Source organism: Pristiophorus japonicus, chromosome 10 (genome assembly GCF_044704955.1).
Source record: "Pristiophorus japonicus isolate sPriJap1 chromosome 10, sPriJap1.hap1, whole genome shotgun sequence".
NCBI lineage: Eukaryota > Metazoa > Chordata > Chondrichthyes > Pristiophoridae > Pristiophorus > Pristiophorus japonicus.
Window position 1 is genome coordinate 219966722 of NC_091986.1, and position 15777 is coordinate 219982498.

The following is a 15777-nucleotide window of genomic DNA, read 5'->3' on the forward strand; positions in this document are numbered from 1 at the left end:
GCAGCTCACACTGCCACCCAACTTAGTGTCATCCGCAAATTTGGAGATACTACATTTAATCCCCTCGTCTAAATTATTAAAGTACAACGTAAACAGCTGGGGCCCCAGCACAGAACCTTGCGGTACCCCACTAGTCACTGCCTGCCATTCTGAAAAGTCCCCATTTACTCCTACTCTTTGCTTCCTGTCTGCCAACAGTGGGACAAATAGTCTAAGTTCCCGGGCAACTATGGCGGAGCGGCGTTCCGGCCTGCCGCTGTTGGGGTTGTCCATGAGGGTCCTGACGTTCCAGGTCCCGAACTTCATGTTAACAGAGTGAAAGATGCCTGTGCACGACTTCTTTTAATGTGGGGTGGTCGTTGCACACCGACTACCACACGGGAAGTTCATACCTTCAAGAAGGTGGAAGAGAAGATGGGTACAGGGGGAGAGAAACCCAGCTTGTGTGCACAAAATGGTGAATCTGTGGGTTCACACCCCAGCACAGTGCTCAGTGACCACTAGTTGTGATGTTACCATAGCAGAGTTACTGCACAGAAGGCGGCCACTCGGCCCATGCCGACTCTCAGCCAATCCCACCCCCCCGCCCTTTCCCCGTAGCCCCGCAAATTGTTTTCCTTCCGATACTTATCCAATTCCCTTTTGACAGATAAAATGGAGTCTGCCTCCACCACCCTTTCAGGCAGCGCGTTAACTATTTTTTTCCTACGTCACCTTCGGTTCTTCTGCCAATCAACTTAAATCTGTGTCCTCTGGTTCTCGACCTTTCTGCCAATGGGAAGAGTTTCTCTCCGTCTACCCTATCCAGACCCCTCATATTTTGCGGCATTTGTTTCTCTGGCTTCAGCCATTTGTAGTTCAGTTCGAAAGCAGTTTCCTGAGATTAGCAGGTTAGTCATTTCACCTCCCCCCTCAAATTATCTCTTCTGCTGAAGGAGCAGCTTCTTTCTGGGATCAGGCTCAAGGGGCTGAAGGGCATAGTAAAATGTTCCAATGCGCTTCACAGGTGCGTTACCGAAGATAATTTTCATACTGAGCCACATAAGGAGATATTACGGCAGATGACCAGAAGCTTGGTCGAAGGGATAGGTTTTATGGAGCGTAAAAAAGTAGGAGAGGTAGAGGCGCGGAGAGTTAGACAGGCCGAGGCGGCAGATCGAGCTCACTTGTGCTGCTCTTCCCCTTCTAGCTTTAGAATGTGCAGCCGGACTTCCTGAATACAGGCTGCACCGTGACGGCACAGGACACTGTGAATTTAGGGGAAAGCTAGACAAACACATGTGGGAGAAAGGAATACAAGGTTATGCTGCTAGTATTCAACATTCCATTGACTCTGGATCAGTTCCTATGGAGTGGTGGGTAGCCAATGTAACCCCACTTTTTAAAAAAGGAGGGAGAGAGAAAACAGGGAATTATAGACCGGTCAGCCTGACATCGGTAGTGGGTAAAATGATGGAATCAATTATTAAGGATGTCATAGCAGCACATTTGGAAAGAGGTAATATGATAGGTCCAAGTCAGCATGAATTTGTGAAAGGGAAATCATGCTTGACAAATCTTCTGGAATTTTTTGAGGATGTTTCCAGTAGAGTGGACAAGAGAGAACCAGTTGGCGTGGTATATTTGGACTTTCAGAAGGCTTTCGACAAGGTCCCACACAAGAGATTAATGTGCAAAGTTAAAGCACATGGGATTGGGGGTAGTGTGCGGACATGGATTGAGAACTGGTTGTCAGACAGGAAGCAAAGAGTAGGAGTAAATGGGGACTTTTCAGAATGGCAGGCAGTGACTAGTGGGGTACCGCAAGGTTCTGTGCTGGGACCCCAGCTGTTTACATTGTACATTAATGATTTAGACGAGGGGATTAAATGTAGTATCTCCAAATTTGCGGATGACACTAAGTTGGGTGGCAGTGTGAGCTGCGAGGAGGATGCTATGAGGCTGCAGAGTGACTTGGATAGGTTAGGTGAGTGGGCAAATGCATGGCAGATGAAGTATAATGTGGATAAATGTGAGGTTATCCACTTTGGTGGTAAAAACAGAGAGACAGACTATTATCTGAATGGTGACAGATTAGGAAAAGGGGAGGTGCAACGAGACCCGAGTGTCATGGTACATCAGTCATTGAAGGTTGGCATGCAGGTACAGCAGGCGGTTAAGAAAACAAATGGCATGTTGGCTTTCATAGCGAAGGATTTTGAGTACAGGGGCAGGGAGGTCTTACTACAGTTGTACAGGGCCTTGGTGAGGCCACACCTGGAGTATTGTGTACAGTTTTGGTCTAACCTGAGGAAGGACATTCTTGCTATTGAGGGAGTGCAGCGAAGGTTCACCAGACTGATTTCCGGGATGGCGGGACTGACCTATCAAGAAAGACTGGATCAACTGGGCTTGTATTCACTGGAGTTCAGAAGAATGAGAGGGGACCTCATAGAAACGTTTAAAATTCTGACGGGGTTAGACAGGTTAGATGCAGGAAGAATGTTCCCAATGTTGGGGAAGTCCAGAACCAGGGGACACAGTCGGATAAGGGGTAAGCCATTTAGGACCGAGATGAGGAGGAATTTCTTCACCCAGAGAGTGGTGAACCTGTGGAATTCTCTACCACAGAAAGTTGTTGAAGCCAATTCACTAAATATATTCAAAAAGGAGTTAGATGAAGTCCTTACTACTAGGGGGATCAAGGGGTATGGTGAGAAAGCAGGAATGGGGTACTGAAGTTGCATGTTCAGCCATGAACTCATTGAATGGCGGTGCAGGCTAGAAGGGCCGAATGGCCTACTCCTGCACCTATTTTCTATGTTTCTATGTATGAGATGGAGAGGGATGGGAGGTGGTTAGTGTGGAGCACAACCACCAGCTTGGACCACTGGGCCGAATGGCAGATTTATTAGAACATAAGAAATAGGAGCAGGAGTTGGCCCTATGGCCCCTCGAGCACGCTCCGCCATTTAATACGATCATGGCTGATCCGATCATGGACTCAGCTCCACTTCCCTGCCCACTCCCCATAAACCCCTTATCGTTGAAGAAACTGTCTATCTCTATCTTAAACTTATTCAATGTCTCGGCTTCCACAGCTCTGAGGCAGTGAATTCCACAGATTTACAACCCTAAGAAGAAATTCCTCCTCATCTCAGTTTTAAATGGGCGGCCCCTTATTCTAAGATTATGCCCCCTAGTTCTAGCCGCCCCCATCAGTGAAAACATCCTCTCTGCATCCACCTTGTCAAGCCCCCTCAATCTTATACATTTTGATAAGATCACCTCTCATTCTTCCGAATTCCAATGAGTAGAGGCCCAACCTACTCAACTTTTCCTCGTAAGTCAACCCCCTCATCCCCAGAATCAACCTAATGAACTTTCTCTGAACTGCCTCCAAAGCAAGTATATCCTTTCGTAAATATGGAAACCAAAACTGCACGCAGTATTCCAGATGTGGCCTCACCAATACCTTATACAGCTGGAGTAAGACTTCCGTGCTTTTATACTCCATCCCCCTTGCAATAAAGGCCAAGATATCATTGGCCTTCCTGATCACTTGCTGTACCTGCATAATATCCTTTTGTGTTTCATGCACAAGTACCCCCAGGTCCCGCTGTACTGCGGCACTTTGCAATCTTTCTCTATTTAAATAATAACTTGCTCTTCGATTTTTTTTCTGCCAAAGTGCATGACCTCACACTTTCCATTATACTCCATCTGCCAAATTTTTGCCCACTCACTCAGCCTGTCTATGTCCTTCTGCAGATTTTGTGTGTCCTCCTCACACATTGCTTTGCCTCCCATTTTTGTATCGTCAGCAAACTTGGCTGCTATACTTGGTGCTATACCCTTATCTCGTGGAGTCATTACGACTTGGAGTCTTCCAAGTCATAATGACTCCACGAGGTAAGGGTATAGCACTTGAACTGTAGTGACCGTAGCCCGTTTATTGCAGCTCCTTGAGTGAGGACACAATGAGGCGAGCTCCCTTATATACCTGGTTACCTGCAGTGTGCAGGTGACCCTTAGGTCTCCACCAGTAGCACCCTCTGTTGGTACAGGTATGGTGAATACAGTGTTAAGATACATTCAGTGGTCTAGTGTTACAGTACATACATTATACATACACAACAGCTAATATAGATTGTAAATAGTTGGGGTCCCAGCACTGATCCCTGCAGCACCCCACTAGTTACTGGTTGCCAACCAGAGAATGAACCATTTATCCCGACTCTCTGTTCATTAGCTAATGCTCTATCCATGCTAATATATTACCCCCAACCCAGTGAACTTTTATCTTGTGCAGTAACCTTTTATGTGTCACTTTGTCAAATGCCTTCTATGTGCTGTAATTTTACATAATTCTACACAAGAACACATGCCTGCAAGTTTAAGGAATGCATTACAATCTTGATGACATTCATGAACCATTTGAAGCCTGCTCTCATGGTACACGATGTTTCGTGCAACCCACCCACATCTATCATGTAAACCCACTCCTCTCTCCCCCCCCCCCCCCCCCCGAGGCATTGTTCCGCTTACACAACACCCTCAATTACTCTGGATTTTATTGCATTTACCTGTCTGTTGCCCCATCTTGCACCACTGGGGAAAGGCAAGTGCCAGCACTGCCACTGAAGCTGGTGGAGGCAGAGCGAGGGGGCAATGGTGGCTTGTCATCTTCGCCATCTGGAGAAGGAAAAATAATAAACAAACGTAAAAGTGTACAACTGTCCCCAAGCAAATAACGGCACAAAGCAGAAGGATGTCAGAAGTCCTGAATAAAGGTGGGTTTGCTGCATCGCCCAACGGGTAACAGGGTCATAAGTCACTGGTGAGAAAAGACCATTCAGCCCATCAAAAGCTCACCGCTCAAACAACCCAACTCTTCGCCCTCTTTCCCACCCCCCAAAAACAACTTGCATTTATACAGAGTCTTCGGCATAGCAAAACATCCCTCGGTGTTTCACGGGAGCGATTAACAAAATTTATCATTGAGCCACATAAGATATTAGACAGGTGACCAAAAACTTGGTCAAAGAGGTAGGTTTTAAGGAACATCTTAAAAAGGAGAGAGAGAAGTGAAGTGGAGGGGTTTAGGGAGGGAGTTCCAGAGCTTGGGGCCCAGGCAACATAGAAAATAGGTGCAGGAGTAGGCCATTCAGCCCTTCTAGCCTGCACCGCCATTCAATGAGTTCATGGCTGAACATGAAACTTCAGTACCTCCTTCCTGCTTTCTCGCCATACCCCTTGATCCCCCGAGTAGTAAGGACTTCATCTAACTCCCTTTTGAATATATTTAGTGAATTGGCCTCAACTACTTTCTGTGGTAGAGAATTCCACAGGTTCACCACTCTCTGGGTGAAGAAGTTTCTCCTCATCTCGGTCCTAAATGGCTTACCCCTTATCCTTAGACTGTGACCCCTGGTTCTGGACTTCCCCAACATTGGGAACATTCTTCCTGCATCTAACCTGTCTAAACCCGTCAGAATTTTAAACGTTTCTATGAGGTCCCCTCTCATTCTTCTGAACTCCAGTAAATACAAGCCCAGTTGCAACAGAAGGCACAGCCACCAATGGTGGAGTGATTAAAATCAGGGATACTCAAGAGTCCAGAATTAGGGGAGCGCAGAGATCTTGGGGGGTTGTGGGGACTGGAGGAGATTACAGAGATAGGGAGGGGGCGAGGCCATGGAGGAATTTGAGAAGGAGCGTGAGAATTTTTAATTTCTGTGGTGCCAGACCGGGAGCCAATGTTGGTCAGTGAGCACTGGGGGTGATGGGTGAGCGGGACTCGGTGCGAGTTAGGAAACGGGCAGTAGAGTTTTGGATGAGGAGCAGTTTATGGAGGGTGGAAGATGAGAGGTCGGCCAAGAGAGCACAGGAATAGTAAAGTCCAAAAAGGTAACAAAGGCATGGATGAGGTTTTCAGCAGCAGATGAGGTGAGGTCGGGGCGGAATCAGGCGATGTTACAGAGGTGGATGCAGGCAGTATTGGTGATGGAGCGATCTGGTCGGAAGCTCATCTCGGAGTCAAATAGAATGCGTACGGTCTAGTTTAGCCTCAGACAGTGACCAGGAAGAGGAATGGAGTCCGTCGGTAGGAACCGGAGTTTGTGGCAGGCACCGAAGACAATGGCTTCAGTCTTCCCACTATTTATAGTTGGAGGAAATTTCAGTTCATTCAGTACTGGATATCAGATAAGCAGTCTGACAATTAAGAGACAGTGAAAGGGTCAAGGAGGTGGTGGTGAGGTAAAGCTGGGTGTCGTCAGTGTAGGGATATGGGGAAAGAGTGGGGGGGGGGGGGGGGGGGGAAGTGGGACGGACTGGATTGCTCCCCGAAGGAGCCGGTGCAGACTCGATGGGTTGTATGGCCTCCTTTTGTGCCGTACTATTCCATGATTCAAGTGGATCCTGACACTGTGTTTTCGGACAATGTCGGTGAGGGGCAGCATGCAGATGAAAATAGGAGGGGCCAAGGAAAGATACTTGGGATAGTCGAAGTAATGGTGCGAGAGCAGGAAGAGAAGCCATTGCAGGTGATTCTCTGGCTGTGATTGGATAGATAGGACGGTCGTAGATAACAAAAAGTGCAGCAATCTTCAGAGATGGAAACGCCACAAAAATTCAGCTGTGTGGAGATTAGATCGGGTTCAAATGCACCAAAGTGCTGACTAAGGGCAGCAGCTAGAGAGGACAGAGGGATGGAGACGATGAGGAAGGACGGTAACAGCGGGGGACAGTGCCCAAGGAAAGAGAACTAACTGTGTCAGTTAATGGAGGCTCCAGGAAGGGAAGTTGGGTGATCAGCAGTTTGGTGAGAATGGGGTCACGGGGGCAGAGATCAGACTCATGGAGACAGCACAGCGCTGGATGGAGCAAAAACGAGAGATGGGGCTCTTATTCAAAGTTACCCACTGTACAAGGAGCTCGGAGACATTTGAGACACATAGTATGGTGCTATGCAAGTGTAGAGGATCCTCTGCTTGGACGGTGTCAGAGACTGAACAGCTAAAAAATATCGGATGGGGGGGGGGGGGGGAGGGTACAAATGGGTATCAGTCTCAAAACATCAGCGCCCACTGAGCGGAGGAAACTACTCAACTCTCCTCCAAAGAAATATATATATAGTTACCAGAGTAGTCCTTGTCCTCGGCTGTCTCCTTCTTGTCCTCCCTCTCTACAGGGTAGAGCAAGGTGCTGACCAGACCCTGATTCGGCTGGAGGTAGGATATGATGAGCTCATTCAGGGTTTTGAAACGTCTCACCTGCACGCCTTGAGAGGTCTGTTTTAATGGAAAGCACAAGCTGATCACCATTGCCCATCCTCCCATTTCCCACCAAACCAACAGCTGCACATTGCTTTTTCTGCCAGACGGCACATTTCCCCCTCCATTCCCAAAAACAGCAAAGATGCTGGCTACAATTGCAAGGGCACTGACCATCTCCAGGACCTTGCCAAGCAATCACCCTCCCTTGCTTGACTGACATATGAGGAGAGACTGGATCAACTGGACCTTTATACATTGGAGCACAACTCTTGCCCTTTTTGATGGTAGAGGTCACAGGAGAGGGAGGTGCCGTCAAACCTAGAAAATAGTAGTAGGCCATTCGGCCCTTCGAGTCTGCACTGCCATTCAGTATGATCATGGCTGATCCTCTATCTCAGCATCATATTCCCGCTTTCTTCCCATACCCCTTGATGCCATTGTAGAAATTTACCTATCTCCTCCTTAAATATATTCAGTGACTTGGCCTCCACAGCCTTCTGTGGTAGAGAATTCCACAGGTTCACCACCCTCTGAAGAAATTTCTCCTCATCTCGGCACTAAATTTCCTACCCCGTACCCTGAGGCTCAAGCAACACAAGAAAAATAGATTATCTGGTCATCATATTGCTGTTTGAGAGAGCTTGCGGTGCGCAATTTGACTGCCACGTTTCCTACATTACAAGTGACTACACTCCAAAAGTACTTCATTGGCTGTAAAGCACTTTGAGACGTCCTGAGGTCGTGAAAGGCGCTATATAAATGCAAGTCTTTCTTTTTCCGCTCCCCCACCCCCACAGATGCTGCCTGACCTGTTGAGAGATCCCAGGATTTTGTTCTGACTTTCCAGCTTGGTGTTTTCTTTTGCTTTTTGACCAAGTTTAGAAAGAAAGAATTGAACATTCTGGATACTTCTTCCGTCACCCCAATAAGAAAGGTTTTACAGATATAGTGCTAGGTTTGCTGAAACCCCAGTGAATCTTGCAGCACAGAAGGAAACCATTTGGCCAATCGTGCCTGTGCCGGTTCTTTGACAGAGCTCTTCAAACTAGTCACTCGCCCCCCCCCCACGCTTTCCCCAGTCTTGCAAAGGTTTTCCCACCAAGTCTAAACCTCATTCTCTTTTGAAAGTTACTATTAAACCTACTTCCACCGCCCTTTCAGGCAGCGCGTTTGAGATCGCAACAACTCGCTGCATAAAAAATAATTCTTATCTCCGCTCTGGTACTTCTGCCAGCGTTCAGAACATAATAGAAGCAGGAGTAGGCCATACGGCCCCTCGAGGCTGCTCCGCCATTTAACACGATCATGGCTGATCCGGTCATGGACTCAGCTCCACTTTCCTGCCCGCTCCCCATAACCCCTTATTCCCTTATCGGTTAAGAAACTGGCTATCTCTGTCTTAAATTTATTCAATGTTCCAGCTTCCACAACTCTGAGGCTGCGAATTCCACAGATTTACAACCCTCTCCTTGTCGTTGCTTCTTTTAATTTTTCAAGAGGACACACTGGTGCAAGATTGATGATCATTTTCAGAACAAATGGCACTGTAATGAGTATTTTGGGGCGCGGGGGCAATTTGTTTGCAACTATCGCTCCGTTGTGATGCGTTTCACCCCAAGCTAGTGTGGCAGGCTCCCGACGCGCACCTGGTGTCAACCCCACAGGAAATTTGCAGGAATTGCTGATGCCAGAGGGTGAGGAAGATCGCTGTTTTTCTTCTTCCCTACGGATAGCCTCAGTGAATCCAGCAAGTTTTAATGTGGGGTTGCCACTGCCTGCATCGAAGCACTGACCACATTTGATCAGCTCCGCTGGACAGGCCACATAGTTCGCATGCCAGACACGAGACTCCCAAAGCAAGCACTCTACCTCGGAACTCCTTCACAGCAAGCGAGCCCCAGGTGGGCAGAGGAAACGTTACAAGGACACCCTCAAAGTCTCCCTGATAAAGTGCAACATCCCCACTGACACCTGGGAGTCTTTGGCCAAAGACCGCCCTAAGTAGAGGAAGAACATCCGGGAGGGCGCTGAGCACCTCGAGTCTCGTCACCGAGAGCATGCAGAAACCAAGCGCAGGCAGCAGAAGGAGCGTGCGGCAAACCAGACTCCCCACCCACCCTTTCCTTCAACCACTGTCTGTCCCACCTGTGACAGGGACTGTTCAGCCACCTGAGAACTCACTAAGAGTGGAAGCAAGTCTTCCTCAATTCCGAGGGACTGGCTATGATGTCATTGCCTGCCCAACATCCATGTTTCATTAGCGATGGGCACTGACCCATTGTTGGCCAATAGACATTGCTGAGGCACCACAGGTTGTGGGCATAGCTCCCTGCCTTTTCTTTACGCGTATACGGTGCATTCAAACATTCGCACGTGTGGTCATTCTAACTGGGAAGCCAGTGCACGGCCTGCGCTGAGACTCCAGACCGCTGTGCGGTTGGGTTGTGGCTCCGACACCCTTTTAGCTACATGCACTAATTTTAGTCGAAAACATCTGGCACACACAATACAGGAAAACATACTTCACACGAGTGTATTTACTCAACATCCATCACCATTCCGTAACCAAGAAAATAAAATCCCGCACTCTGCTTATTGTCTTACCAACCAATGCACAAAAAAGTTGAAGTTCACGTGCATGCGCTGTGCAAATAGGAGTAAAGATCACATGCTCAACAGTGCCTATTACTCATTGTCTATTTACAACAACTTGCATTGATATAACGCCTTTAACGTAATAAAAGGCCCCAAGATGCTGCACAGGAGCATAATCAGACAAAATTTTACACTGAGTCACATGTGGAGATATTAGGGCAGGTGGTCAAACAGGTAGGTTTTAAGGAGCGTCTTAAAGGAGGGGAGAGGTGTAGAGAGTCGGAGGTGTTATGGGAGGGAATTCCAGAGCTTGGGGCCCAGGCAGCTGAAGGCACAGCCGCCAATGGTGGCGAGATTAAAATCGGGGATGCTCAAGAGGCCAGAATTAGAGGAGTGCAGAGATCTCGGGGAGTTGTGGGGCTGGAGGAGGTTAAAGAGATAAGGAAGGACTTGAAAACAAGGATGAGAATTTTTAAAATCGAGGCGTTGCTTATCTGGAAGCCAATGTAGATCAGCGAGCACAGGGGATGATGGGTGAGCGGGACTTGGTGCGAGTTAGGACATTTCTGATTCGTAGGTCATTCAAAACTCTGCTGCCGCAGAGTTATTAAATGACCTACGAATCAGAAATGAAATTAGCCACATCGATTCCGAAGTACCCAGTTGGGGCTAGTGACTCATACTGGACAACATTGCACAACATCACAAATCACTACAAAAGGAGCTGTAAATCAGATATGCCAGTCTGTTTGCTTGCTCTTACCTGTACTGCCAGAAAATCATCCTCATCGGGTAAGATCCTGTAAGTATGCACATGCTTCTGATACCTGAGGGATAGAAAGAGAGAGAAAGAAAATGAGCGCATCGGTTTGTTTGGCATTTATGCAAGTTGGATAAAGTTCAATGGCAGAACAGCCGCAGTTCGTGTTGCGTGAATCTTACCGGATGCGAACAATAATTAATCATGGAGACAAGGGCAATGGCAGAGACATTGAACATATATTTTGCCGGTCATCACAGTAGAAGACACTAAAAACATCCCAATAGTGGATAATCAAGGGGCTATAGGGAGGGAGGAACTTAATACAATCGCTATCACTAATGAAGTAGTACTCGGTAAAATAATGGGACTAAAGGCGGATAAGTCCCCTGGAAGTGGCTGCAGAGATAGTGGTTGCATTGGTTGTAATCTACCAAAATTCCCTGGATTCTGGGGTGGTACCAGCGGATTGGAAAACCGCAAATCTAACACCCCTATTTAAAAAAGGAGGCAGACAAAACATAGAAACATAGAAAATAGGTGCAAGAGTAGGCCATCCGGCCCTTCGAGCCTGCACCGCCATTCAATATGATCATGGCTGATCATTCCCTCAGGACCCCTTTCCTGCTTTCTCTCCATACCCCTTGATCCCTTTAGCCATAAGGGCCATATCTAACTCCCTCTTGAATATATCCAATGAACTAGCGGTAGGGAATTCCACAGGTTAACAACTCTGAGTGAAGAAGTTTCTCCTCATCTCAGTCCTAAATGGCCTTCCCCTTATTCTAAGACTATGTCCCCTGGTTCTGGACTTCCCCAACATCGGGAACATTCCTCCCGCATCTAACCTGTCCAGTCCCGTCAGAATCTTAAACGTTTCTAGGAGATCCCCTCTCATCCTTCTAAAGTCCAGTGGAATAAAGGTCTAGTTGATCCAGTCTCTCCTCATATGACAGTCCAGCCATCCCTGGAATTAGTCTGGTGAACCTTCGCTGCACTCCCTCAATAGTAAGAATGTCCTTCCTCAGATTAGGAGACCAAAACTGAACACAATATTCCAGGTGAGGCCTCACTAAGGCCCTGTACAACTGCAGCAAGACCTCCCTGCTCCTATACTCAAATCTCCTAGCTATGAAGGCCAACATACCATTTACCTTCTTCACCACCTGCTGTACCTGCATGCCCACTTTCAATGACTGATGAACCATGACGCCCAGGTTTCGTTGCACCTCCCCTTTTCCTAATCTGCCGCAATTCAGATAATATTCTGCCTTCGTGTTTTTGCTCCCAAAATGTTTAACCTCACATTTATCTACATTATACTGCATCTGCCATGCATTTGCCCACTCACCTAACCTGTCCAAGTCACCCTGCAGCCTCTTAGCATCTTCCTCACAGCTCACACCGCCACCCAGTTTAGTGTCATCTGCAAACTTGGAGATATTTCACTCAATTGCTTCATCTAAATTGTTAATGTATATTGTAAATAGCTGGGGTCCCAGCACTGAGCCCTGCGGTACTCCACTAGTCACTGCCTGCCATTCTGAAAAGGACCCATTTATCCTGACTCTCTGCTTCCTGTCTGTCAAAAAGCAGGAAACTATAGACCAGTTAACCTAGCATCTGTCGTTGGGAAAATGCTGGAGTCCATTATTAAGGAACGAGTAGCGGGACATTTAGAAAAGCATAATTCAATCAAGCAGAGTCAGCATGGTTTTATGAAAGGGAAATCATGTTTGACAAATTTACTGGAGTTCTTTGAGGATATAACAAGCAGGGTGGATAAGGGTTAGGGTTAGAGTTAGGGGATGTGTTGCATTTGGATTTCCAGAAGGCATTCGATAAGGTACCACACAAGAGGTTACTGCACAAGATAAAAGTTCATGGGGTGGGGGGCAATATAGTAGCATGGATAGAGGATTGGCTAACAGAAAACAGAGTCGGGATAAATGGGTCATTTTCCGGTTGGCAAACAGTAACTAGTGAGGTGTCGCAGGGATCGGTGCTGGGTCCTCAACTATTTACAATCTATATTAATGACTTGGATGAAGGGACCGAGTGTAATGTAGCCAAGTTTGCTGATGATACAAAGATAGGTGGGAAAGCAAATTGTGAGGAGGACACAAAAAATCTGCAAAGTGATATAGACAGGATAAGTGAATGGGCAAAAATTTGGCAGATGGAGTATAATGTGGGAAAATGTGAGGTTATCCACTTGGCAGAAAAAAAAAAATAGAAAAGCAAATTATAATCCACCGGAGACAGATGTCTCATCCGAAAAACGGCCCCTCAGACAGTGCTGCACTTGGAGTGTCAGCTAGAATTTTGTGCTGAAGTCTCTGTTCCAATTATGACTTGATCGTTCTGATGAAAGGCTGCAGCCTAAGATGTTAACTGTTCTCTTCACAGATGCTGATTGCCCAGCCACACATAATATTCGTTTTGTTTCGGGTTGGCAGAATTTGCAGTTCTCTTCCGCTTTATATTCGAGACTTGTTAGGACTGGTTTGTTTGGAGCTGGGGGAAGGTTAAGCGACAACCTGATCTAAATATTCAATGTTATTTTAGGGAGACTGTTTCCACTGGTCGGTGAGACAGTTAACCGGAGTGCAAAGTTTTAAGATAATTATTAAAAGTACTCAAGCTAAAGTTTTAAAACATTCTTTGCACACTGAGTGCTCAGAGAGTGGAATTCTCTGCCGCAAACCATTGATACACAAGAGTCCAACTGATAGATTGCAAAGCTGACCACAACCAGTGGGAAGAGAATGCGAGGAGACCCAGTGCAGCAGGGAGGGTGGCGTGCAAAGCTCAGGGTGAGCAGAGAGCAGCAGTATAATCGAGTCAGGTAAAGCCAATATATAAAAGAGCTGGCACAGGTTCGAATACAGATTCTACTTTCTATGCTTCTATGAAAACACCATATGATATGGTTCCGGCCCACTTAGATTCTGACCAGCCTGTTGTTCCTTTTCCAATATTGCCTCAATATTTCAGCTTTCCAGCATTTGTTATTTTCATTCCTCTTTCTATCTCAACATGACACTATGAAAATCAAAGAATTATACAGAATTTACAGCAAAGAAACAGGCCATTTGGCCCAACTGGTCCATGCCCACATGAGTCTTGTCCCACCCGATCAGCATATCCTTCTATTCCTTTCTCCCTCGTGTTTATCCTGCTTGCCCTCAAATTATCTTACATTATTTTTTACAGGGGCGACAGAGATACCAGGACACAGAGTTGCCTGTGAGCAAAGGGTAACCTTGCATTAAAAACCCACGTCGAGGGAACTTCATGAGGCACCTCCAGCCATTTCACTTGCAATGAAAGGATGATGGCGAACATGTGTGAAGAGTGCACTTCCTGATCAAACACTGAGGTACTATTTGTAAACTGCGGTAAATGACTCTGCACTTTTTGGGCTGAAAGTTAACACAATATATACACACACTGCTTCTTTAACTAACAGACAAAAGCTGAAAAAACTCTGCACTGAATGGGTCTTGGGCCTCTGCCTCCAGCGATGCAGAATCTCCTGAGCTGCAATAATCAGAAGCGGGTCACTTGAGGTCATGTTACACAGGGAGCCTGGCCTCCAACATTTGGGAAATGAGAAGTCTCGAGGGGCATTCAATGTGCTACGCATTCTTAATCAAGGATTTTTCATACTTCAGATTTGTCTGCCGTGGCTCAGTGGGGTAGCACTCACTCTCTCACCTCGGAGTCAGAAGGTCGAGTTCAAGTCCCACTCCACAGAGTTGAGCACAAAAATCTAGACCAATAATCCAGTACAATGCTGAGGGAGCACTACACTGTTGGAGGTGCCGTCTTTCGGAAGAATCGTTAAACCAAAGCCCCGTCTGCCCCCTCAGGTGGAGGTAAAAGATCCCATGGCACTATTTCAAGAGATGGGGAGTTCTCCCCGGTGTCCCGGGGCCAATATTTATCCTACACATCACTAAAACAGATCATCCGGTCCTCATCACATTGCTGTTTGAAGGGAGCTTGCTGTGTATAAATTGGCTCTCACATAACAATTGTGACGATACTTCAAAAGTACTTCATTGACTGTAAAGCGCTTTGGGACATTGAGTTTGTAAAAGGCGCTTTAGAAATGCAAAAAGGGACAGTGGCAGCATAGATACAAAATTGGCTAAGGGACAGGAGAGAGAGTGTAGTGGTGAACGGTTGTTTTTCATCGAAACACAGAAAATAGGTGCAGGAGTAGGCCATTCGGCCCTTCGAGCCTGCACCACCATTCCATATCATGGCTGATCATTCACCTCAGTACCCCTTTCCTGCTTTCTCTCCATACCCCTTGATCCCTTTAGCCGTAAGGGCCATATCTAACTCCCACTTGAAAATATCCAATGAATTGGCATCAACTCTCTGCGGTAGGGAATTCCACAGGTTAACAACTCTGAGTGAAGAAGTTTCTCCTCATCTCAGTCCTAAATGGCTTACCCCTCATCCTTAGACTGTGTCCCCTGGTTCTGGACATCCCCAACATCGGGAATATTTTTCCTGCATCAAACCTGTCCAGTCCCGTCAGAATTTTATATGTTTATGAGATCCCCTCTCATCCTTCTAAACTTCAGTGAATAAAGGCCCAATCGATCCAGTCTCTCCTCTATGTCAGTCCAGCCACCCCAGGAATCAGTCTGGTGAACCTTCGCTGCACTCCCTCAATAGCAAGAACGTCCTTCCTCAGATTAAGAGACCAAAACTGAACACAATATTCCAGGTGAGGCCTCACCAAGGTCCTGTACAACTGCAATAAGACCTCCCTGCTCCTATACTCAAATCCCCTAGCTATGAAGGCCAACATTCAATTCCTTCATCTAAATCATTGATGTATATTGTAAATAGCTGGGGTCCCAGCACTGAGCCCTGTGGCACCACACTAGTCACTGCCTGCCATTCTGCAAAGGACCCGTTTATCCCGACTCTCTGCTTCCTGTCTGCCAACCAGCTCTCTATCCAAGTCAGTATATTACCCTCAATACCATGTGCTTTAATTTTGCACACCAATCTCTTGTGTGGGACCTTGTCAAAAGCCTTTTGAAAGTCCAAATACACCACATCCACTGATCCTTGCCCACAGGAGGAAAGTATACAGTAGTGTTCCCCAGGGGTCGGTACTGGGACCACTGCTTTTCT

At 46.8% G+C, this 15777-nt stretch overlaps 1 protein-coding gene across 2 annotated transcripts in view; it reads right to left on the reverse strand.

Moving 5' to 3' along the window:
• inppl1a (inositol polyphosphate phosphatase-like 1a) overlaps positions 1 to 15777 on the reverse strand; it is a 199438-nt gene that overhangs the window by 96551 nt on the left and 87110 nt on the right. For both annotated transcript variants that reach the window (XM_070892581.1, XM_070892582.1), the window contains exons 2-4: positions 10618 to 10681; positions 7124 to 7274; positions 4566 to 4674 (exon numbers count right to left, since the gene is read on the reverse strand). In XM_070892581.1, the coding sequence (XP_070748682.1) occupies positions 4566 to 4674; positions 7124 to 7274; positions 10618 to 10681 (324 nt within the window). The remainder of the gene's footprint in view (positions 1 to 4565; positions 4675 to 7123; positions 7275 to 10617; positions 10682 to 15777) is intronic.